At 39.6% G+C, this 23513-nt stretch overlaps 2 protein-coding genes across 4 annotated transcripts in view; both read right to left on the reverse strand.

Annotated features, from left to right (window-relative positions):
• Positions 1-23513, reverse strand: part of LOC136316972 (integrator complex subunit 6-like) — a 482266-nt gene that overhangs the window by 134466 nt on the left and 324287 nt on the right. The gene's annotated exons all lie outside the window — the stretch shown is intronic.
• LOC136317248 (small integral membrane protein 10-like protein 2A) lies at positions 1460-3388 on the reverse strand. The gene is made up of 2 exons (XM_066249899.1): positions 2655-3388; positions 1460-1761 (listed from the first exon to the last, which is right to left on the reverse strand). The coding sequence occupies exon 1, from the start codon at positions 3248-3250 to the stop codon at positions 3014-3016; it is 237 nt and encodes a 78-aa protein (XP_066105996.1). The 5' UTR covers positions 3251-3388; the 3' UTR covers positions 1460-1761; positions 2655-3013.

The following is a 23513-nucleotide window of genomic DNA, read 5'->3' on the forward strand; positions in this document are numbered from 1 at the left end:
GCCATTTCCTTTAAGCAAAGACAGCCCCAGCCAGGCCACAGAGGACGTCCTGTGCCCCTCTGTGTGGGGAGAAGCTTCTTGGTAGGGGAACAGGTCTATGAGGCCAGGGGCCCGAGACTCAGACACAGATTTGTCCCTGCAGGTCACAAACTTACATTTAGCGAGGAGCCTCCCTCATGGCATTCTCAGGCCTTCCTCCCCTCTTACTGGTTCAGGAAGGAGCTAGAGCTATAAATTACATCACCCAGAGCAGGGGTCCCCAAACTTTTTACACAGGGGGCCAGTTCACTGTCCCTCAGGCCATTGAAGGGCCAGACTATAAAAAAAACTATGAACAAATCCCTATGCACACTGCACATATCTTACTTTAAAGTAAAAAAACAAAACAGGAACAAATACAATATTTAAAGTAAAGAACAAGTAAATTTAAATCAATAAACTAAACAGTATTTCAGTGGGAACTATGGGCCTGCTTTTGGCTAATGAGATGGTCAATGTCCGGTTCCATATTTGTCACTGCTAGATGTAACAAGTGATGTGACGTGCTCCCGGAGCCGTGAGGCGTGCATCCCACGTCACTGGAAGTAGTACTGTATGTGAGCGATGCCATGCTTTGCGTCTCTCACTGACCACCAATGAAAGAGGTACCCCTTCCGGAAGTGCAGCGGGGGCCAGATAAATGGCCTCAGGGGGCCGCATGTGGCCCGTGGGCCGTAGTTTGGGGACCCCTGACCCAGAGGGTAAGACCTGGGCTTGAAAGTGGCACATCTGTGTATCATCCCCGTGGAGGCCCCTGGTCCTCCTCCCATCTTATCCAGTTCGTGTTGCTCTCCTTTCTCTGAGGCTGTCCCTGGATATCTATGAATGAAGTCGGCAGGCTGGCAGGCTCGGATAAGTGGTCCTAGGTGGACAGGATTGGAGTGGAGGAGGGGACCCCAGGACTGGGGGCTCCCCGGAGACTTAGTCCAAGGAAGGAAGCCATCAGGTCCTGTCTGTGGAAAACTTCAGGGAGCACGTGGGAGCTTTGGTCCAGCCTCAGTCCCCAGTCCCTGAAGTGAGGCAGGAGGAGGATCTCACCCAGAACGCAGGCTTCAGCTGGGCAGCCGAGTAGGGCATATGTTGTGAGACTGGGCCATGTGGTCCCTGGGGCTGACCACACTACTGTGCTTTTCAGTCCCAGGAACTGTGAGTGTTTTGGTTGAGAGCAACCAATGTCAGAGCAGATGTGGGACCAGGGATGGGTGGTGAGGGCTGGGACTCTCCTGGCTCCCCTCTGGGCTGCTCCTGGTTATGTTGGTACATGACCTCCAGGACCAGTCTAAGCCCATCTAGGGGAGAGTCTCCTGTAGGATCCTAGGTATGGGGGAGCCAAGCCTGGGGACAGAGAGACGGGGCCATGCATAGTTCCCAGTCCCTGCCCACCCCCTATTTATCTATTTACCCTCTTCATCACCAAAGGTGAGCCTCCCCATCAGAACCCCAGTTTCCCAGTTAGTAGATAGAGAATAGATCCCCATCACGGTGTTGCCAGATCTTACTGCCCAGGTGACACAGTCCTGTCCCCCCTCATGCCAGAACCAGATCACTGAGTTACCCCATCCCTTAGGGCTTCTCCCTGGAAGGCCCATCATCTCCTCCTCAGCCAGGTCCTTCAGTGGGCTGCTACCAGGAACCTCTAGGAGCTGGGGCAGTACTTGGGCACAGACTTGACTCTTGATGAGGCCAGAGAAGGGGCAAGTTACCAGCTTCGAACACCAGTTCCTAGAAGAAAGAAATGGAGACTTGAGAGTCCCCCCCCAGAGATGTTCCCAGTTCTCCAAGTGTCGCCTCCTCTACAAGCTGCTTCTCCATCTGCTCTCACCACCCCAGCCTGAGAGCTGCCCTCTGCTCAAGGAAATCACGTTTCCCCAGACCTTTTGGGTTCGCAGGGCGCTTCTGGAGGCCATCTGTGCCAAAGGATGATATTCTGCGGGACGAGGAGGGATGGAGATGGCAGAAGAGCAAAACTGTGGGGGGGGACTGGGGAGGAAGGCATCTTTCCACTCTTCCCTGTCTCCACATGCACCCTCAGGGAGGAGGTGGAGAGCGAAAAGGACAGCAAGAGCCAGCAGAGAGCAGTCCCCTGGCCCCACAGCCATGATGCTGGGGCTACCGAGAGCCCAGGGGCCTGAGGGTTGAGAAGGGGACAGACCTGGGGATCCAGGGCGCGTGCCCAGGAGGGGGAAAGAGAAGTGTGGTGGCATCTTTTCTCCTCTAGGGGTTTCCTGAGTGCTATCCCAGCCTAGGGCCCTCCATCCCCTCCGGCTCCGGTGCTCCGGTGCTCCGGTGCTGCCTCCTGGGCTTTGAGGGGAAACAGGGCAGGAACTGGGCTGTGGGACAGAGGGGACCCCTGCGTCTCTGTCTGTGATGGGCTGAGCCTGTGAGAAGCGTGAAGCCTAAGCTACGGCTGTCCGTCACCCCCATTTTGGCATCATGACAAGGGACTCCAAAGAGCCTGCGGATGCCCTGCCTGCCTTCGCTGAGCTCCGCAGCTCTGTGGGCTGACTTCCTAGGGTCCCTTCCACATTTCCCCCGAACCTCCAAGGGGCCTGGACGACTAGATATCATGACAACTGCCTCCCTCCAGCCCGCAGGTCCAACCTCCGGCCGCCTACCTTTTTGGTCAGGGCCATTCAAAGCCAGTCCCTGCAGCACAATTTCCTTTTCCCGGTTTTCCCCTTCGGCCAATGTGAGGCAACAGGTCCGCTCCTCTCAGATCATGTCCTGGAGCCAGAAGGAAAGGGCCTGTTTTGTGAGTTTCTGTGCAATGTCACACTGGCCGCGACGCGTGTGCGCAGGTCACAGCTGGGTCTGGGGTTCGGTGGGCCCGGTGGCCCCGTGGCCAACGTCCTCTGGTGGAGCTCTCGGGTCCAGGGGCTCGCGCCGCCCCGCCTCCTTTCCGCGCCGTGTCCAGGAGACCTGGGCAGCCCCGCTGTGCTCCATCCATGCGGCGGGCCGCTGTGGCCACAGGCGCTCACTCGATCCGCACCTGCAGGCGGACGTTGAGCATCACCGAGGCCACGATGTAGAAGTAGGGGAAGTTCATGCGCAGCCGCCAGGCCAGGTCAAAGAAGGTGAGCAGAGTGCGCGTGAGCCCCTTGCAGAAGGCGCTGTAGGAGCCGCGGGCCGCCGCTGAGCGCGACAGCCGCACCGCTAGGCCGGACAGTGCCGCTGTCGCTGCTGCCGCCGACAGAGCCGCCGACACCGCCATGGGCCCCGCAGGTGCAGGCAGCGTTGACTGGAAGACGCAGAAACGGTCAGCAAGTGGACGTAAGGTGTGGGCGGCCTCCAGCCCCGCCCTCGGTCTAGTCCTTGGAGGGGCTCTGGTGGAGACAGCAGTGGCAGCCACTGTCCCTCTTGAGCTGTCCAAGAAGAGCTCCGCCCTTTGGCCAGCGTAGCTCCCCCCTATCCTAGCCCCACCCCTTACTGGGAGCGAGAGGGCTTCTGCTGCAGATATAGCTCAGCACAGGCAGCAGCCAGGCTGTCAAGCCCTGCACGCGTTGCCACGGGGTCTACAAGACCAGGCTCCTAAGAGCAGAGCAAGAGAGCATGAGCTAATTTGGAAAGCAGTGCTTCCCTAGAGGGTTGTGGAAGTCTGGGGAGGGAGTGTGTGTGTGTGTGTTTGTGTGTGTGTGTAGACTAGACTGCTAGACACAACATCTAGACTGCTGTGCTGATTCTGTACAGAAGGCTCATCTGTAGTCCCCTCCTGTCCACCTTCCCCCACTGTCTTTAATAGAACCATTGTAGCTTTAGGAACATTTTACTACACACTGCAACTCATCTACACCAGGGACTTAACCAATACCATAGAATCTCTAAGTTACTGGATGATTTCACCGACTAGTTGTTGCAGTAGCCTGAGCCCTGCGGGCAGATCACAAACCAGGAAGAGGCCTAGCTAGGACTGGATCTCAGGACTGCTGAGTAATACATCTTCTCTTTACAGCAAGCTGTATAACATTATCAGGAGTAAAAATGAGTACTGTTAACAAAGTGACAAGAGGGGAAGTGAAATATTTGATTTGGTCTGAGTCATCTTGAACCAGATCCTCTCCATAGGTTGCCTTGAATTGCCCAGGACATTACTCTTCTCTCATTCAATACTTCATCAAGTATTTATTAAACACTGAGTAACCACCGGACTTTGTTTAGGTGCTGGAAGCAAAGCAGAAAACAGCAACAAAATCCTTTTCTTCAAAGAGCTAATATTTAATTGGGGGGATACAGACAATACACTTGTAAATAAATCAATAAATATGATTACTTTAGTAACCAGGGAAATGAAGAAAATACAGCAAGAGTGTGTGATAGAGTTTTTCACAATAGAAGAGGAGAACTCTTCCATAGAATTTGGTCAGGGAAAGTACTCTAAGGAGGTTATATTTCAGCTGTAATCCAAGGGACTATGAGAAGGAAATACCCATGAAAAAGCTGGAAGAAGAGCCATCTGAATTGAGGGAACAGCAATTGCAGAGGCACTGAAGTTAGTTCTGCCTAGGGACTGTTGATGAACTCTTTATATAAGCTCTTTTTAGAGGATATGTATATTCTGCAAAGAAAGATGCAGGTCAGTCAGATAAGTGGATATACAGTACATAATGAAATCATATGCTATAGTTGGAAGAAAGAGACTTGATGATATACACACAGCAAATCTGTAGATGAAGAAAGTAAGAAAAAAGATAAAATCTATATAGCAAAACACCATTTTTTTATAATTTTATTTTTTTAATGGGGCGACATCAATAAATCAGGTTACATATATTCAAAGATCAACAAGTCCATGTTATCTTGTCTTTCAATTATGTTGCATACCCATCACCCAAAGTCAGATTGTCCTGTCACCTTCTATCTAGTTTTCTTTGTGCCCCTCCCCCTCCCCCTTTCCCTCTCCCTTTCCCCCCTCCCCCCGTAACCACCACACTCTTATCAATGTCTCTTAGTTTCACTTTTATGTCCCACCTACGTATGGAATAATGCAGTTCCTGGTTTTTTCTGATTTACTTATTTCACTTCGTATAATGTTATCAAGATCCCACCATTTTGCTGTAAATGTTCCGATGTCATCATTTCTTATGGCTGAGTAGTATTCCATAGTGTATATGTGCCACATCTTCTTTATCCAGTCGTCTATTGACGGGCTTTTTGGTTGTTTCCATGTCCTGGCCACTGTGAACAATGCTGCAATGAACATGGGGCTGCATGTGACAAAACACCATTTTGATGAAATGTAAGTACATGCACAGGTCATTGGAAGTCAGGTTTTGCACTTTTGGAAAAGAAGTTACAAATAAGCAAGAAGGAAAGTAAGAATGAACCCTGTGGTGCTGGATCACAATTTAAGTAGAAGGCTAAATAGTCTGCCATTTTATGAATTGTTCATAATTTATGTATCTATGCAGCCCCTCTTCTTAAAGTTATTGGGTGCTTATTATGTGCCAGTCAGGCTGGGCTATTGATAGACATATGGGTTATATCTAGTGCTTGTCTGCCAATATACATGGGCCAGGATTTCCCTATGGGACACACTCGGTGTCGAATCCTGAGTCAAAATGTGTGTGTATATTGAGCACTTAGCAGCTAATTCCAATTTATTTTCCAAAGTGTCTGCAATAATCATATGCCTCCCATCAGTGGATGAATTGCACTACCCATCCTCTCCCATGCTTGATAGAACTGATTAAACTTTTTGCCAGTCTGAGAGTGTGAACTGGTATGTTATTATGCATTTAATCTATATGTGTCCAGTTACTGATGAAGCTGAGTATTGTTTTCAGTGTTTATTGGCATTTTGGTTTCCCCCTCTAAGAACTTCTTCTTTCAAATCTTCTGTCCACTTTCTTATTTGACTGGTAGAAATAAAATGATTTTTGAAATGATTTTACATCTAGGCATGCTTGCTAACCTCTCCTTAATTCCAATGGTTAACATCTGATTCTTTGTGCTTTCTAAGTAGAAAATCCTATCATCTGTAAAGTACAATAATTTTCTAGCTTCTTTTCCTAACCTTATATTGATGTTGGTTGCATTACAAAGCCTTGATAAAACTTTCAGTCTTAACTTCATCCCCTTTGTCTTCGTCTTAATCTTAAAGGGGATGCTTTTAAAAGTCTCACCCTGTATAGTTCTTATTACAAATATTTACCTTGTTAAATCTCTAACCTCCTTCAAGTCCTTGTTTAACTGTTATTTTCCTAATGAAGATGACTCTGACTACTACCGTATTCCTAAATACAACTTGCCATCCCTCCTCAGCACTCTAGAACTTCCTTCCCTGCTGTATTTTCCCATAGCATTTATTAATTTCCAACATATCATATGTTTTACTAAATAAGTAAATTGTTTTATCATCTGCTCTTTCCTCATGCCTTGATAATGTTAGTTCTACATGGACCAAAGTTTTTGTCTTTCTGTTCACTGATAGTTACTGAAGATGAGCATCTTTTCATATGTCTATTGTTTTTATGTCTTTATGAGAGAAGTGTCTGTTCAGGTCTTCATCCCATTTTTTAATTGGGTTGTTGTTGAGCTTTGTGAGTTCTTTATATATTTTGTATATTAACCCCTTATCAGAGCTGTTTTTTGGGAATATCATCTCCCATTTGGTTGACTGTTTCTTGTTTTGTTGGTTTTTTCTTTTGCTGTAAAGATTTTTAGTTTAATATCATCCCATTCATTTATTTTTGCCTTTACTTCCCTTGCCTTTGGGGTCAATGTCATAAATTGTTCTCTGTGGCCAAGGTCAAGTTTAGTACCTATATTTTCTTCTATGTAATTTATTGTTTCAGATCTCATATTTAGGCCTTTGATCCATTTTGAATCAATTTTTGTGCAAGGGGAAAAACTGTAGTCAATTTTCATTCTTTTCCACATGGTTTTTCAATATTCCCAGCACCATTTCATGAAGAGATTGTCTTTTCTCCACTGTGTGTTTTTGGCTCCTTTGTCAAAGATAATTTGTCCATATATATATGCTTTTATTTCTGGGTTTTCAATTCTGTTTCATTGGTCCGTATGTCCATTTTTCTTTCAGTACCATGCTGTTTTGATTATTGTAGCTTTATAGTATAATCTGAATTCAGATAGTGTAATACCACTAGCTTCATTTTTTTTTCTTTTCAGGATTGCTTTGGGTATTAGAGGTTGTTTATGATTCCATATAAACCTGGTGATCTTTTGTTCTGTTTCTTTAAAAAAAAATGACATTAGGATTTTGATGAGGTTGCATTTAATTTGTATATTGCTTTGAGTAATATAGCCATTTTGGTATGTTGATCCTTTGAATAGATGAACATGAAATATTTTTCCATTTCATTGGGTCTTTTTAAATTTCTTTCAATAATGTTTTGTAGTTTTCAGTATATAGGTCTTTCACATACTTTGTTAAGTTTATTCCTAGGTATTTTGTTGTTGTTGTTGTTGTTGTTGTTGCAATTGGGAAAATAATTTTTTCCAATTCCTTTTCTGAAGTTTCATTTTTTCCATATAGGAAAGCAGTAGGCTTTTGTACATTGATTTTGTATCCTGCGACTTTACTGTATTTGTTTATTGTTTCTTATAGTTTTGGTGGAGTCTTTGGGATTTTCTATATACAAGATCATGTCATCTGGAAAAAATGATACCTTTACTCCTTCTTTCCAGATATGGATGCCTTTTATTCCTTTCTCTTGCCTTATTGCTCTGGCTCAGACTTTCAGAACTATGTTAAATAAGAGTGGAGAGAGTGAGAAGCTATATCTTGTTCCTGATTTTAGAGGAAAAGCTTTCAGTTTTTCACCATTTATATAATATTGGGATGATTTGTCATATATGGCCTTTATAATGTCAAGATATTTTACTCCTATACCCATTTTATTGAGTGTTTTAAACATAAATCAATGCTGTATCTTAACAAATGCCCTTTCTTCATCTATTTATAATATCTTATAATTTTTGTTCTTTTTTTTTGTTAATGTGGTGTATTACCTTCATCAATTTACATATGTTACACCATTTTTGTGCTCCTGAAATGAGTCCCACCCGATTGTGATGTATTTTGTTTTTTAATATATTGTATTTGCTTTGTGGGTATTTTGTTTAAGATTTTTGCATTTGTATTAATTAGAGATATTGGTTTGTTGTTTTCTCTTTGTGTGTTGTCCTTGTCAGGTTTTGGTATCACGGTTATGTTGATCTCATAAAATGTATTAGGGAGTATTTCTTCCTCTATTTCTTTTGAAGACTTTGAGAAGGATAGGTACCAAATCTTCTTTGAATGTTTGGTAGAATTCACTAATGTAGTCATATGGTTATTTTGTGAGAGATTTTTGATAGTTGTTTCTATTTGCTCTCTGCTTATGGGTCTATGTATGTTTTCCACTTCTTCATGACTCAGTTTAGAAAGATTGTATAGTTCTTTTAGATTGTTAAAATTGGGGGCATATAATCTTTCATAGTATTTTACTCTGATCCTTTGTATATCTATGATGTCAGTGGTAATTTCTTCTCTTTCATTTCAAACTTCGTTTATATGAGTTATTTCTCTTTTTTCCTTTGTGAGTCTAGCCAGGAGTTTGTCAATTTTATTGATGTTTTCAAAAAATCATTTCTTTGTTGTATTTGTTAATATATTTTTTTGTTCTTCATTTCATTTAATCTGCTTTAGTTTCTACTATTTCTTTTCTTCTGCTGACTTTGGGTTGTTTACTTGGATCTCTCTTGTTTCTTCATATAAGCCTGTAATGATATGGAATTCCCTGTCATCACTGCTTTTTCTGCATCCCAGATGTTTTGATATGCCATTGTGCCAGTCTCATTTGTCTATATGTATCTTTGATGTCTGCTTTTATTTCTTCTTTAACCCAGTCATTTTTGTTTACAAGTATGTTGTTTAGTTTCCACATTTTTGTTGATTTCTTTACATCCTTTTCGTGGTTAAATTATAAAAATTTTTTTATTTATTCATTTTTAGAGAGGAGAGAGAGGGGGAGAGAGAGAAACAGAGAGAGAGAAGTGGGGAGGAGCTGGAAGCATCAACTCCCATATGTGCCTTGACCAGGCAAGCCCAGGGTTTCGAACCGGCGACCTCAGCATTTCCAGGTCGACACTTTATCCACTGCTCCACCACAGGTCAGGCATCGTGGTTAAATTATAATTTCAAAGCCTATGGTCAGAGAATGTACTTGGTATATTTCAGTCATCTTGAATTTGTGGAGGTTAATTTTGTGGTACAGTGTACTGTCTAACCTTGAGAATGTTCTATGCAAACTGGAATAGAATGTATAATATGATGGTCTGGAATAAAATGTTCTGTAAATGTCTATTATGTTTATCAATATTTAGTCTAGTGTGTTTTTTAAAGCCACTAATTTTTTTATTGATTTTCTGTTTGGATTATCTCTCTAAAGCTGTCATGGTGTGTTGAGATCTGCAACTATGACTATGTTTTTGTTTCTTTCTTTTTGTTGTTATTGTTCTTTTAGAAGATGTCTTATATATTTTGGTGCTCCCTATTTCAGTTCTTATATATTAAGAAAAGTGTTAAGTCTTCTTGATATAGTGTCCTCTTTATCATTTAGATATGTCCATCTTTGTCACTTGTTATTTTTGTTCTCTTGAAATCAACATTGTCAGGTATTAAAATGACTACACTTGCATTTCTTTGGGTATTATCTGCTTGGAGAATCATTTTTCAAACTTTTATTTTGAGTCTACTTTTATCCTTGCAGCTTAGATGTTTCTCCTGAAGGCAGCATATGATTGGGATTTACTTTTTGATCCAATCTGCTACTCTGTGCCTCTTTATTGATGAGTCAGTCCATTTACATCTAGGGAAATTATTGATGTATGAGGATTTTCTTTAGCAATTTAATGTTTTGTATTTTGGTTGCTCTATGTCTTATTGGTCCTTCTTCATTGGGTTTCTGTCAGGTTTTTTGTTTGGTTATATTCCATACTTATTTTCTCTGTTTCCTCTTTTTTTTAAGTGATGTGTTTTGATATTTTTTTTAGGTGGTTAACATTAAGTTATAAAGAAAAATAATTATATATATAAGAGTGTTTTTGTCTTATGAATGCTTCTGCACTCCAATTTCCTTTGCTACTTCAAATTTTTTTTTTTTCATTTTTCTGAAGCTGGAAACAGGGAGAGACAGTCAGACAGACTCCCGCATGCACCCGACCGGGATCCACCCGGCACGCCCACCATGGGGCGACGCTCTGCCCACCAGGGGGCGATGCTCTGCCCATCCTGGGCGTCACCATGTTGCGACCAGAGCCACTCTAGCGCCTGAGGCAGAGGCCACAGAGCCATCCCCAGCGCCCGGGCCATCTTTGCTCCAATGGAGCCTTGGCTGCGGGAGGGGAAGAGAGAGACAGAGAGGAAAGTGCGGCGGACGGGTGGAGAAGCAAATGGGCGCTTCTCCTGTTTGCCCTGGCTGGGAATCGAACCCAGGTCCTCCGCACGCTAGGCCGACGCTCTACCGCTGAGCCAACCGGCCAGGGCGCTACTTCAAATCTTTATCTTTCCCCCTTTTATGGTTTATTTATTTATTTATTTTTTTGGTCACAGATTATCCATATGTATGTTGTATCTGTGTTGGAGCTTTTACTTGTAGTTTTGTTTTGTTCTTTGTATCTGGTAAAATAACCCCTTTAAGTATGTTCTGCAGTAGAAGTTTTCTGTTAATAAATTCCCTGAGAAGTTCATGTCACTTCAGGCATATATGAACAAAGAAGAGAGAGCCCAAGAAAACCACTAAATTTCACACCTTAAGGAACTAGAAAAAGAAGTACAAAGACAACCCAAAACCAGTCGAAGAAAGGAGATAATAAAAATCAGAGCAGAAATAAATGAAATAGAGAACAGAAAAACTATAGAAAAAATTAATAGAACAAGGAGCTGGTTCTTTGAAAAGATCAACAAAATTGACAAACCCTTGGCAAGACTTACCAAGGAAAAAAGAGAAAGAACTCATATAAACAAAATCCAAAATGAAAGAGGAGAAATCACCACGGACACCATATATATACAAAGAATTATTATAGAATACAATGAAAAACTTTACGCCACTAAATTCAACAATCTAGAAGAAAAGGATAAATTCTTAGAACAATACAACCTTCCTAGACTGAGTCAAGAAGAAGTACAAAGCCTAAACAGACCTATTAGTAGAGAAGAAATAGAAAAAAAACATTAAAAACCTCCCCAAAAATAAAAGTCCAGGCCCAGACGGCTATACCAGTGAATTTTATCAAAAATTCAAAGAAGACTTGGTTCCTATTCTACTCAAGGTATTCCAAAAAGTTGAAGAAGAAGCAATACTACCAAACACATTTTATGAGGTCAACATAACCCTCATACCAAAACCAGGCAAGGATGGCACAAAGAAAGAAAACTAAAGACGAATATCTCTAATGAATACAGATGCTAAAATACTAAACAAAATGCTAGCAATACTAATACAACAACATATTAAAAAAATAATACATCATGATCAAGTGGGATTCATCCCAGAATCTCAAGGATGGTTCAACATATGTAAAACGGTTAATGTAATACACCATATCAACAAAACAAAGAACAAAAACCACATGATCTTATCAATAGATGCAGAAAAGGCTTTCAATAAAATACAACACAATTTTATGTTTAAGACACTCAACAAAATGGGTATAGAAGGAAAATATCGCAACATGATAAAGGCCATATATGATAAACCATCAGCTAACATCATATTAAATGGCACAAAACTGAAGGCTTTCCCCCTTAAATCAGGAACAAGGCAGGTTTGTCCACTCTCTCCACTCTTATTTAATGTGGTACTAGCCAGAGCAATCAGACAAGACAAAGAAATAAAAGGCATCCATATCAGAAAAAAAGAAGTAAAGGTATCACTTTTTGCAGATGATATGATCCTATACATCGAAAACCCCAAAGAATCCATAAAAAGACTACTAGAATCAATAAGCCAATACTGTAAGGTCGCAGGATACAAAATTAACATACAGAAGTCAATAGCCTTTCTATATGCCAACAATGAAACATTTGAGAATGAACTCAAAAAAATAATCCCCTTCATAACTGCAACAAAAAAAATAAAATACCTAGAAATAAACATAACGAAGAATGTAAAGGACTTATATAATGAAAACTATAAACCATTGTTAAGGGAAATCGAAAAAGATATAATGAGATGGAAGAATATTCCTTGTTCTTGGTTAGGAAGAATAAATATAATCAAAATGGCCATATTACCCAAAGCAATATACAAATTTAATGCAATTCCCATCAAAATTCCAATGACATTTTTTAAAGAAATGTAGCAAAAAATCATTAGATTTATATGGAACTATAAAAAACCCCGAATAGCCAAAGCAATCCTAAAGAAAAAGAATGAAGCTGGGGGCATTACAATACCTGACTTCAAACTATATTATAGGGCCACGACAATCAAATCAGCATGGTATTGGCAGAAAAATAGACACTCAGAACAATGGAACAGAGTAGAAAACCCAGAAATAAAACCACATATATATGGTCAAATAATCTTTGATAAAGGGGCCAAGAACACACAATGGAGAAAAGAAAACCTCTTCAATAAATGGTGCTGGGAAAACAGGAAAGCCACATGCAAAAGAATGAAACTGGACTACAGTTTGTCCCCCTGTACTAAAATTAACTCAAAATGGATCAAAGATCTAAACATAAGACCTGAAACAATTAAGTACATAGAAGAAGACATAGGTACTCAACTCATGGACCTGGGTTTTAAAGAGCATTTTATGAATTTGACTCCAAAGGCAAGAGAAGTGAAGGCAAAAATTAATGAATGGGACTACATCAGACTAAGAAGATTTTGCTCATCAAGAGAAACTGATAACAAAATAAACAGAAAGCCAACTAAATGGGAAATGATATTTTCAAACAACAGCTCAGATAAGGGCCTAATATCCAAAATATACAAAGAACTCATAAAACTCAACAACAAACAAACAATCCAATAAAAAAATGGGAAGAGGACATGAACAGACACTTCTCCCAGGAAGAAATACAAATGGCCAACAGATATATGAAAAGATGATCATCTTCTTTAGTTATTAGAGAAATGCAAATCAAAACTACAATGAGATACCACCTCACACCTGTTAGATTAGCTATTATCAACAAGACAAGGTAATAGCAAATGTTGGAGAGGCTGTGGAGAAAAAGGAACCCTCATACAGTGTTGGTGGGAATGTAAAGTAGTACAACCATTATGGAAGAAAGTATGGTGATTCCTCAAAAAACTGAAAATAGAACTACCTTATGACCCAGCAATCCCTCTACTGGGTATATACCCCAAAAACTCAAAAACATTAATATGCAAAGACACATGCAGCCCCATGTTCATTGGAGCATTGTTCACAGTGGCCAGGACATGGAAACAACCAAAAAGCCCGTCAAAAGATGACTGGATAAAGAAGATGTGGCACATATACACTATGGAATACTACTCAGCCATAAGAAATGATGACATCGGAACATTTACAGCAAAATGGTGGGATCTTGATAACAGTATACGAAGTGAAATAAGTAAATCAGAAAAAACCAGGAACTGCATTATTCCATACATAGGTGGGACATAAAAGTGAGACTAAGAGACATTGATAAGAATGTGGTGGTTACGGGGGGAGGGGGAAGGGGGGAGATGGAAAGGGGAAGGGGGAGGGGGCGGGGCACAAAGAAAACTAGATAGAAGGTGACAGAAGACAATCTGACTTTGGGTGATGGGTATGCAACATAATTGAACAACAAGATAACCTGGACATGTTATCTTTGAATATATATATCCTGATTTATTGTTGTCATCCCATTAAAAAAATAAAATTATAATAAAAAAATAAATAAAAAAAATAAATTCCCTGAGCTTCTATCTTTCTGGAATTTATTTTATTTCTCCTTCATATTTGAAGGATAACTTTGATGGATATAGTATTCTTGGCTGGTAATTTCTTTCTTTCAGGATTTGAATGTTTGGGTTCACTCTTTTCTGGCTTGTAGAGTTTCCGCTGAGAAGACTGACATTGATAAATCAGGGTACATATGTTCAGAGAAAACATCTTCAGATTATTTAGACATTTGATTATGCTGCATACCCCTCACCCAAAGTCAAATTGTCTTCTGTCATCTTCTATCCGGTTTTCTTTGGGCCCTTCCTCTCCCCCCACCCCCTTTATTTCCTCCTCCTCCCCAGTTACCATCACATTCTTGTCCATGTCTCTGAGTCTCATTTTTATGTCCCATCTATGTATGGAATCATATAGTTCTTAGTTTTTTCTGATTTACTTATTTCACTCTGTATAATGTTATCAAGGTCCATCCATCTTATTGTAAATGATCCGATGTCATCATTTCTTATGGCTGAGTAGTACTCCATAGTATAAATATATATGTACCAAAGCATTTTAATCCACTCGTCCACTGATGGACACTTGGCTGTTTCCAGATCTTTGCTATTGTGAACAATGCTGCCATAAATTTGGATTCAAGGATCTAAAATTTTCCCTAGGCTTGGGAAATTTTCATCAATTATTTGTTTGAATAGGCTCTCCATTCCCTTCTCCCTCATTTTTCCTCCTCCTCCTCCTCCCCCTCCTCCTCCTCTTCCTTCTCCTTCTCCTCCTCCTTCTCCTTTTCTTCTTCTTCTTCTTCTTCTTCTTCTTCTTCTTCTTCTTCTTCTTCTTCTTTTTCTTCTTCTTCTTCTTTCTTCTTCTCCTCCTCCTCCTCCTCCTTCTTCTTCTTCTTTTTCTTCTTTTTCTTCTCCTTCTTCCTCTTTTTCTTCCTCTTATATATCATTTTTATATTGCTGTCTCTGATGGAGTCAGACAAATCTCCTAAATATCATTTTAAAAATTCTTAAATCTCTCTTTTCTTTCATCTGTATCATCTTTAGTTACTTGTCTTTGATTTCAGCCATTCTCTCCTCTATCTGGCCTGTTCTCTAAGCTCTACATGCTGGATCATTTTTCAGTTCATGTATTGAGCTCTTCATCTTTGATTTTTAAGTTTCAATCTCTTTGGTGAAGTATTTGTTTTGTTCATTAATTTGTTTTCTGGGCTCATTAAATTTCCTATCAGTGTTTTCTTGCATCTCTCTGAGAATTTTCATAACTTCAATTCTGATTTGTCTATCATTGAACTCCATGGTTTTATTATTATTTATTTATTTATTCATTCATTTTAGAGAGGAGAGGGAGAGACAGAGAGAGAGAGAGAGAGAGAGAGAGAGAGAGAGAAGAGACAGAGAGAGAGAAGTGGGGGAGGAGCTGAAAGCATCAACTCCCATATGTGCCTTGACCAGGCAAGCCCAGGGTTTTGAACCGGCGACCTCAGCATTTCCAGGTCGACGCTTTATCCAGTGCGCCAGCACAGGTCAGGAACTCCATGGTTTTTATGTGATTAAGATCCCTTTCTGAAGATTTTTCATTTATTCATTTATTTTCATTAGTTTTTCAGAGCTGTTTCTATTTCTTGAATAACCATTATATTACAGTAGTTTTCTTCTGCCTTTATTGCATTTGATAGTGGTATTGTTAAAAAGTTAAACAAACAACAATGACCAAAAATAAATAAAATAAAGAAATGAATGATACAAGAAAAAATCACAGGAAAACAATAATCAAAAACAAACAGCTTGACCAAGCAATGGCACAGTGGATAGAGCATCAGCCTGGGATACAGAGGACCCAAGTTCAAAATTGCCAGGTGACTGGCTTGAGCACAGGCTCATCCAACTTCAGCATGGGTTCACCAGCTTGAGCGCAGGGACACTGGCTTGAGTATGGGATCATAGGTATGATCCCATGGTCACTGGCTTGAGCCCAAAGGCTGCTGGCTTGAAGCCCAAAGTTACTAGCTTGAGCCGAAGGTCACTGGCTTGAACAAGGGGTCATTGGCTCAACTGAAGCCCCTTGGCCAAGGCACATATGAGAAAGCAATCAGTGAACAGCTGAGGCACTGCAACAAAGAATTGATGCTTCTCATCTCTCTCCCTTCTTGTCTGTCTGTCCCTCTCTCTGTCTCTCTCTTCTAAAAATAAAAAATAAAGCAAAATACCAACAAAATAGTTTTAAAAATTGAAATAAAAAAATGAATGAGATTTAAAAAAATGATGTAAAAGGGGTAGCAGTTCACTTAGAAGAGCTTTTTCTGTTTTGTTTTGTTTTTCCAGTAGGTGGCACTGGATTACAAGTTTTAACTGTGAAATTTCCTGGTTGACCTCAGCTGAGATGTTGCAGTTGTAATGATGAATGCGGTGTTGTAGCTATGATAATTGGGTGGAACATGTTGTGAGGATTTTGTGGCTTTAGCAATGGCATTCTGAGGCCTCTGGGTGCTCCTCACTACATCTCAAAAAACCAAGGGACCCAACTCAGAACACTTCTGTTCTTCAGGGGACAGAGTGACCTTGTAGAACTAGCTGTGATGTATGTCTCTGCACTCTGTATCCCATGAAATAAAGGGGGGTTTTGGGGGACACATTTTGTATTTCTTTGACTCTGTTCTGAGTGTGGACTACTGTCAGACTGTGGGAACACTGGTAATGACCCCACACTCTGCCACCACTTTGGTTTAGTATCTCTCCAGATGTCCCCCAATCTTTCAGCTCCTCCTGGCAGAAGAAAACCCCATTAGTGCAGGTTTCTCCCCTCTCAGGAGCTCAACAGACAAAGACCCAGATAGTCCAAGTTTCTCTAATCTTCAGAGACCCACTGTGAGTGCATCCTATTTTCTGTCTCCTTTTCCTCTTTCCCTATCTTGAGTGCATTGAGAAGAGGTCTTTGCAGGAAGCATGTGAGCTCAACTATTTTTTTTTCTGTTTAAGGATAACACTCTCTTCTTTCATCCTTATGTGGTTTACTATCCTCATTGGAATTTTATTTATTTTTTTTTAAATAAATTTTTATTAATGGTAATGGGATGACATTAATAAATCAGGGTACATATATTCAAAGAAAACATGTCTAGGTTATTTTGTCATTAAATTATGTTGCATGCCCCTCGCCCAAAGTCAGATTGTCCTCCACCACCCTCTGTCTAGTTCTCTGTGCCCCTCCCCTTCCCCCTAATTCTCTCCCTCCCTCCCTCCCTCCCGTGTCCTCCCTCCCCCCACCCCTGGTAACCACCACACTCTTGTCCATGTCTCTTAGTCTCGTTTTTATGTTCCACCAATGTATGGAATCATGTAGTTCTTGTTTTTTTCTGATTTACTTATTTCACTCCGTATAATGTTATCAAGATCCCACCATTTTGCTGTAAATGATCTGATGTCATCATTTCTTATGGCTGAGTAGTATTCCATAGTGTATATGTGCCACATCTTCTTTATCCAGTCTTCTATTGAAGGGCTTTTTGGTTGTTTCCATGTCTTGGCCACTGTGAACAGTGCTGCAATGAACATGGGGCTACATGTGTCTTTACGTATCAATGTTTCTGAGGTTTTGGGGTATATACCCAGTAGAGGGATTGCTGAGTCATAAGGTAGTTCTATTTGCAGTTTTTTGAGGAACCACCATACTTTATGGTTTTACTACTTTACAGTCCCACCAACAGTGAATGAGGGTTCCTTTTTCTCCACAGCCTCTCCAACATTTGCTATTACCCGTCTTGTTGATAATAGCTAATCTAACAGGGGTGAGGTGGTATCTCATTGTAGTTTTGATTTGCATTTCTCTAATAACTAAAGAAGATGAGCATCTTTTCATATATCTGTTGGCCATTTGTATCTCTTCCTGGGAGAAGTGTCTGTTTATGTCCTCTTCCCATTTTTTTATTGGATTGTTTGTTTGTTGTTGAGTTTTATGAGTTCTTTGTAAATTTTGGATATTAGGCCCTTATCTGAGCTGTTGTTTGAAAATATCATTTCCCATTTAGTTGGCTGTCTGTTTATTTTGATATCAGTTTCTCTTGCTGAGAAAAAACTTTTTATTCTGATGTAGTCCCATTCATTTATCTTTGCCTTCAATTCTTTTGCCATTGGAGTCAAGTTCATAAAGTGTTCTTTAAAACCCAGGTCCATGATTTTAGTACCTATGTCTTCTTCTATGTACTTTATTGTTTCTAGGTCTTATATTTAGGTCTTTGATCCATTTTGAATTAATTTTAGTACACGGGGACAGGCTGTAGTCGAGTTTCATTCTTTTGCATGTGGCTTTCCAGTTTTCCCAACACCATTTGTTGAAGAGGCTTTCTTTTCTCCATTGTGTGTTGTTGGCCCCTTTATCAAAGATTATTTGACTATATATATGTGGTTTTATTTCTGGGCTTTCTATTCTGTTCCATTGGTCTGAGTGTCTATTTTTCTGCCAATACCATGCTGTTTTGATTATCGTGGCCCTATAATATAGTTTAAAGTCAGGTATTGTAATGCCCCCAGCTTCATTCTTTTTCCTTAGGATTGTTTTGGCTATTCGGGGTTTTTTATAGTTCCATATAAATCTGATGATTTTTTGTTCCATTTCTTTAAAAAATGTCATTGGAATTTTGATGGGAATTGCATTAAATTTGTATATTGCTTTGGGTAATATGGCCATTTTGATTATATTTATTCTTCCTATCCAAGAACAAGGAATATTTTTCCATCTCATTGTATCTTTTTCGATTTCCCTTAACAATGCTTTGTAATTTTCATTATAAAGGTCCTTTACATTCTTTGTTATGTTTATTCCTAGGTATTTTATTTTTTTTGTTGCAATCGTGAAGGGGATTATTTTTTTGAGTTCGTTTTCTAATATTTCATTGTTGGCCTATAGAAAGGCTATTGACTTCTGTATGTTAATTTTGTTTCCTGCGACCTTACTGTATTGGTTTATTGTTTCTAATAATCTTTTTGTGGAGTCCTTCGGGTTTTCGATGTATAGGATCATATCATCAGCAAAAAGTGATACCTTTACTTCTTCTTTTCCGATATGGATGCCTTTTATTTCTTTGTCTTGTCTGATTACTCTGGCCAGAACTTCTAGCACCACGTTAAATAAGAGTGGAGAGAGTGGACAACCCTGTCTTGTTCCTGATTTAAGGTAGAAAGTCCTCAGTTTTATGCGGTTTAATAGGATGTTGGCTGATGGTTTATCATATATGGCCTTTATCATGTTGAGATATTTTCCTTCTATACCCATTTTGTTGAGAGCCTTAAACATAAAATTGTGTTGTATTTTATCAAAAGCCTTTTCTGCATCTATTGATAAGATCATGTGGTTTTTGTTCTTTGTTTTGTTGATATGGTGTATTATGTTAACTGTTTTGCGTATGTTGAACCATCCTTGAGATTCTGGGATGAATCCTACTTGATCATGATGTATTATTTTTTTAATATGTTGTTGTATTTGGTTTGCCAGTATTTTGTTTAGTATTTTAGCATCTGTATTCATTAGAGATATTGGTCTGTAGTTTTCTTTCTTTGTGCCATCCTTGCCAGGTTTTGGTATGAGGGTTATGTTGGCCTCATAAAATGTGTTTGGAAGTATTGCTTCTTCTTCAATTTTTTGGAAGACTTTGAGTAGAATAGGAACCAAGTCTTCTTTGAATGTTTGATAGAATTCACTAGTATAACCGTCTGGGCCTGGACTTTTATTTTTGGGGAGGTTTTTAATATTTTTTTCTATTTCCTCCCTGCTGATTGGTCTGTTTAGGCTTTCTGCTTCTTCATGACTCAGTCTAGGAAGGTTGTATTGTTCTAGGAATTTATCCATTTCTTCTAGATTGTTGTATTTGGTGGCATATAATTTTTCATAGTATTCTACAATAATTCTTTGTATATCTATGATGTCTGTAGTGATCTCTCCTCTTTCATTTTGGATTTTATTTATTTGAGTCCTATGCCTTTTTTCCTTGGTGAGTCTTGCCAAGGGTTTGTCAATTTTGTTGATCTTTTCAAAGAACCAGCTCCTTGTTTTATTGATTTTTTTCTGTAGTTTTTCTGTTCTCTATTTCATTTATTTCTGCTCTGATTTTTATTATCTCCTTTCTTCGGCTGGTTTTGGGTTGTCTTTGTTCTTCTTTTTCTAGTTCCTTAAGGTATGAAGTTCAGTGGTTTACTTCGGCTCTCTCTTGTTTGTTCATATAGGCCTGAAGTGATATGAACTTTCCTCTTATTACTGCTTTTGCTGCATCCCAGAGATTCTGATATGTCGTATTTTCATTTTCATTTGTCTGTATATATCTTTTGATCTCTGCGCTTATTTCTTCTTTGACCCATTCATTTTTTAGAAGTATGTTGTTTAGTTTCCACATTTTTGTGGGGTTTTCCCCCTCTTTTTTGCAGTTGAATTCTAGTTTCAAGGCTTTATGATCAGAAAATATGCTTGGTACAATTTCAATTTTTCTAAATTTGCTGATATTGTCTTTGTGGCCCAACATATGGTCAATTCTTGAGAATGTTCCATGTACACTAGAGAAAAATGTGTACTCTGTAGCTTTGGGATGAAGTGTCCTGTAGATGTCTATCATATCCAGGTGTTCTAGTATTTCGTTTAAGGCCACTATATCTTTATTGATTCTCTGTTTTGATGACCGATCTAGAGCCGTCAGCGGTGTATTGAGGTCTCCAAGTATGATTGTATTTTTGTTAGTTTTTGTTTTAAGGTCAATAAGTAGCTGTCTTATATATTTTGGTGCTCCTTGGTTTGGTGCATATATATTAAGGATTGTTATGTTTTCTTGATTCAGCTTCCCCTTAATCATTATGAAATGACTATTTTTGTCTCTGAGTACTTTTTCTGTCTTGTAGTCAGCATTATTAGATATGAGTATTGCTACCCCTGCTTTTTTTTGGGTGTTGTTTGCTTGGAGTATTGTTTTCCAGCCTTTCACTTTGAATTTGTTTTTATCCTTGTTGCTTAGATGTGTTTCTTGTAGGCAGCATATAGTTGGATTTTCTTTTTTAATCCATTCTGCTACTCTGTGTCTTTTTATTGGTAAGTTTAATCCATTTACATTTAGTGTAATTATTGACACTTGTGGGTTCCCTACTGCCATTTTATAAATTGCTTTCTGTTAGTTTTGTATCTTGTTTGATTCTTCTCTTTTGTTTTTCTATCATTTGTTTTTGTTTGTTTGTGTTCCATACTTCTTTCCTCTGTTGCTACCTTTTTTAAGTCAAGTGTTTTTGTGGTGGTTTTTTCAAGGGTGGTTACCATTAAGTAATGAAAAGGGTACCTACCATATTCATTGTAGTACCCTATCTTATGAGTATTTCTGCACTTCATCGTCCTTTGCTACTGTTAATCTCCATCCTCTCCCCCCTTTTTTTTCTTTGTTGTCACAGTTTAAGTTTGGTTTTATTGTGTTCTTGGTGGAGCTGTTACTTGTGGTGTTGTTTTCTTTTGTTCTTTGAATCTGGTTGGAAAACCCCCTTTAGTATTTCCTGGAGTGGGGGCTTTCTGCTGATAAATTCTCTCATCTTTTCTGTATTTGTGAATGTTTTTATATCTCCTTCATACTTGAAGGATAGCTTTGATGGGTATAGTATTCTTGGCTGAAAGTTCCTCTCTTTCAGGGCTTTAAATATTGGGGTCCACTCTCTTCTAGCTTGTAGAGTTTCTGCTGAGAAATCTGATGATAATCTAATAGGCCTTCCTTTATATGTTGTACTCTTCTTTTCCCTGGCTGCCTTGAGAATTTTTTCTTTGTCATTGGTTTGTGTCATCTTTATTATGATGTGCCTTGGAGTGGGTTTGTTGGGGTTAAGAAAACTCGGTGTTCTGTTTGCTTCTTGAATTTGAGGCTTTAGTTCTTTCCACAGGCTTGGGAAGTTCTCGTCTATTATTTGTTTGAGTATATTCTCCATTCCATTTTCTTTCTCTTCTCCCTCTGATATACCTATTATTCTTATGTTATTCTTTCTGATGGAGTCAGACAATTCCTGTAGGGCTTTCTCGTTTTTTATTATTTTTGAGTCTCTTTCTTCTTCTCTCTGTTGTGCCTCAAGTTGTTTGTCTTTTATTTCACTAATCCTATCTTCAATCTGGGCTGTTCTGTTAGCTAAGCTTGTTACCTCGTTTTTCAGCTCGTGAATTGAGTTTTTCATTTCTGTTTGATTTGTTTTTATAGTTTCAATTTCCTTGGTAATATATTCTTTGTGTTCATTGAGTTGTTTTCTGATCTCCCTAAATTGCCTTTCTGTGTTTTCTTATATATCTCTGAGTATTTTTAAGATTTCTATTTTAAATTCTCTGTCATTTAGCTCCAAGGCTTCCAATATGTTAAGTCTTTTCTCCATAGATTTTTCCACATCTATTTGTGTTACCTCTCTTTCTTTTGTATCCATAATATTCGATTTCCTCTTTCTTATTGGCATCTGAGGGTGGTCTTGTTGATAGCACACAGGCGCACTCCCTCCGTGGCTTGAATGAACGTCCCTGCGGTAGTTAACTTCCTCCACACCCTCATCTCTCATATTCAAGTGATAATAGTCCTTTCGCTTTCAGTTTGTGTGGAACTCCGGAATGCTCCGAGGATTAATTTTTATGTTTCTAGTTGATAAATTTGTTGTGATTTTGGGGAGATCTGTCGGACGCGCTGCTCACGGCGCCATTTTCGTGACGTCACCTCGAGCTCAACTATTGAATAGTATTCTTTTGCTTTGTTATAGCTGTTTAATTTGTTTAAATTTCAAGGGGAGAGATCAAGGTTATCTCTCATGCCTCCATTACTCTGATGCCATCCCAAAAGTTTGTTAATGATTGAACTGATCTACCATCTAGGTGTAATTTTATTAGGATACAAGGGTAGGTGGAAGATAAACTCACCTCCTCCCAGGACTAAACTGGAATTACAACTAAATTATAGAACAATTAACTTCAGTAACAAATGAAAGACTAGCTGAAGAGAAGTCTTATAACCAAGGATGTACAAAAGAAGTCACATTGAAACTGGTAGGAAGGGCAGAGATCTAAAAAGGACTGTCACTATTCCCATGGATGGTATCTGAGATTCTGGAGAAACATCTCAGCTATGTGAGTTCCCACTAAGAAGCGTGGTATCTCAACCCGAAGCCAAGCTCCCCAACTCAGAGCACCAGAGCTTTGAAGAGTCACCCACATAGCATCAGGCTTTGAAAATCAGTGGGGATATGTCTTCCAAGGAGAGATGAGAGGCTGCTAGGGACACAAGCACCCTCTTAAAGGGCCAATGCACAAAATCTCATTTGGAGCCAATCACCTTGGGCTCCAGGAGAGGGAGAACAGAAAAGACTAGAGTTGTGTGAAGGAAGAATGAAGTTTGTGGTTCTAGGGAGAGAACTGAAGGGTTCTTTTTTTTTTTTTTTTTTTTTTTTTTACAGAGACAGAAAGAGTCAGAGAGAGGGATAGATAAGGACAGACAGACAGGATCGGAGAGAGATAAAAAGCATCAATCATCAGTTTTTTGTTGCAACACCTTAGTTGTTCATTGATTGCCTTCTCATACGTGCCTTGACCGCAGGCCTTCAGCAGACTGAGTAATCCCTTGCTCA

This window comes from Saccopteryx bilineata, chromosome X (genome assembly GCF_036850765.1).
Source record: "Saccopteryx bilineata isolate mSacBil1 chromosome X, mSacBil1_pri_phased_curated, whole genome shotgun sequence".
In the NCBI taxonomy this organism is placed as follows: Eukaryota; Metazoa; Chordata; class Mammalia; order Chiroptera; family Emballonuridae; genus Saccopteryx; species Saccopteryx bilineata.

Coding starts and splice junctions, on each gene's coding strand:
- LOC136317248 (XM_066249899.1), bottom strand. CDS start 3,250: ATGGCGGTGTCGGCGGCTCTGTCGGCGGCAGCAGCGACAGCGGCACTG.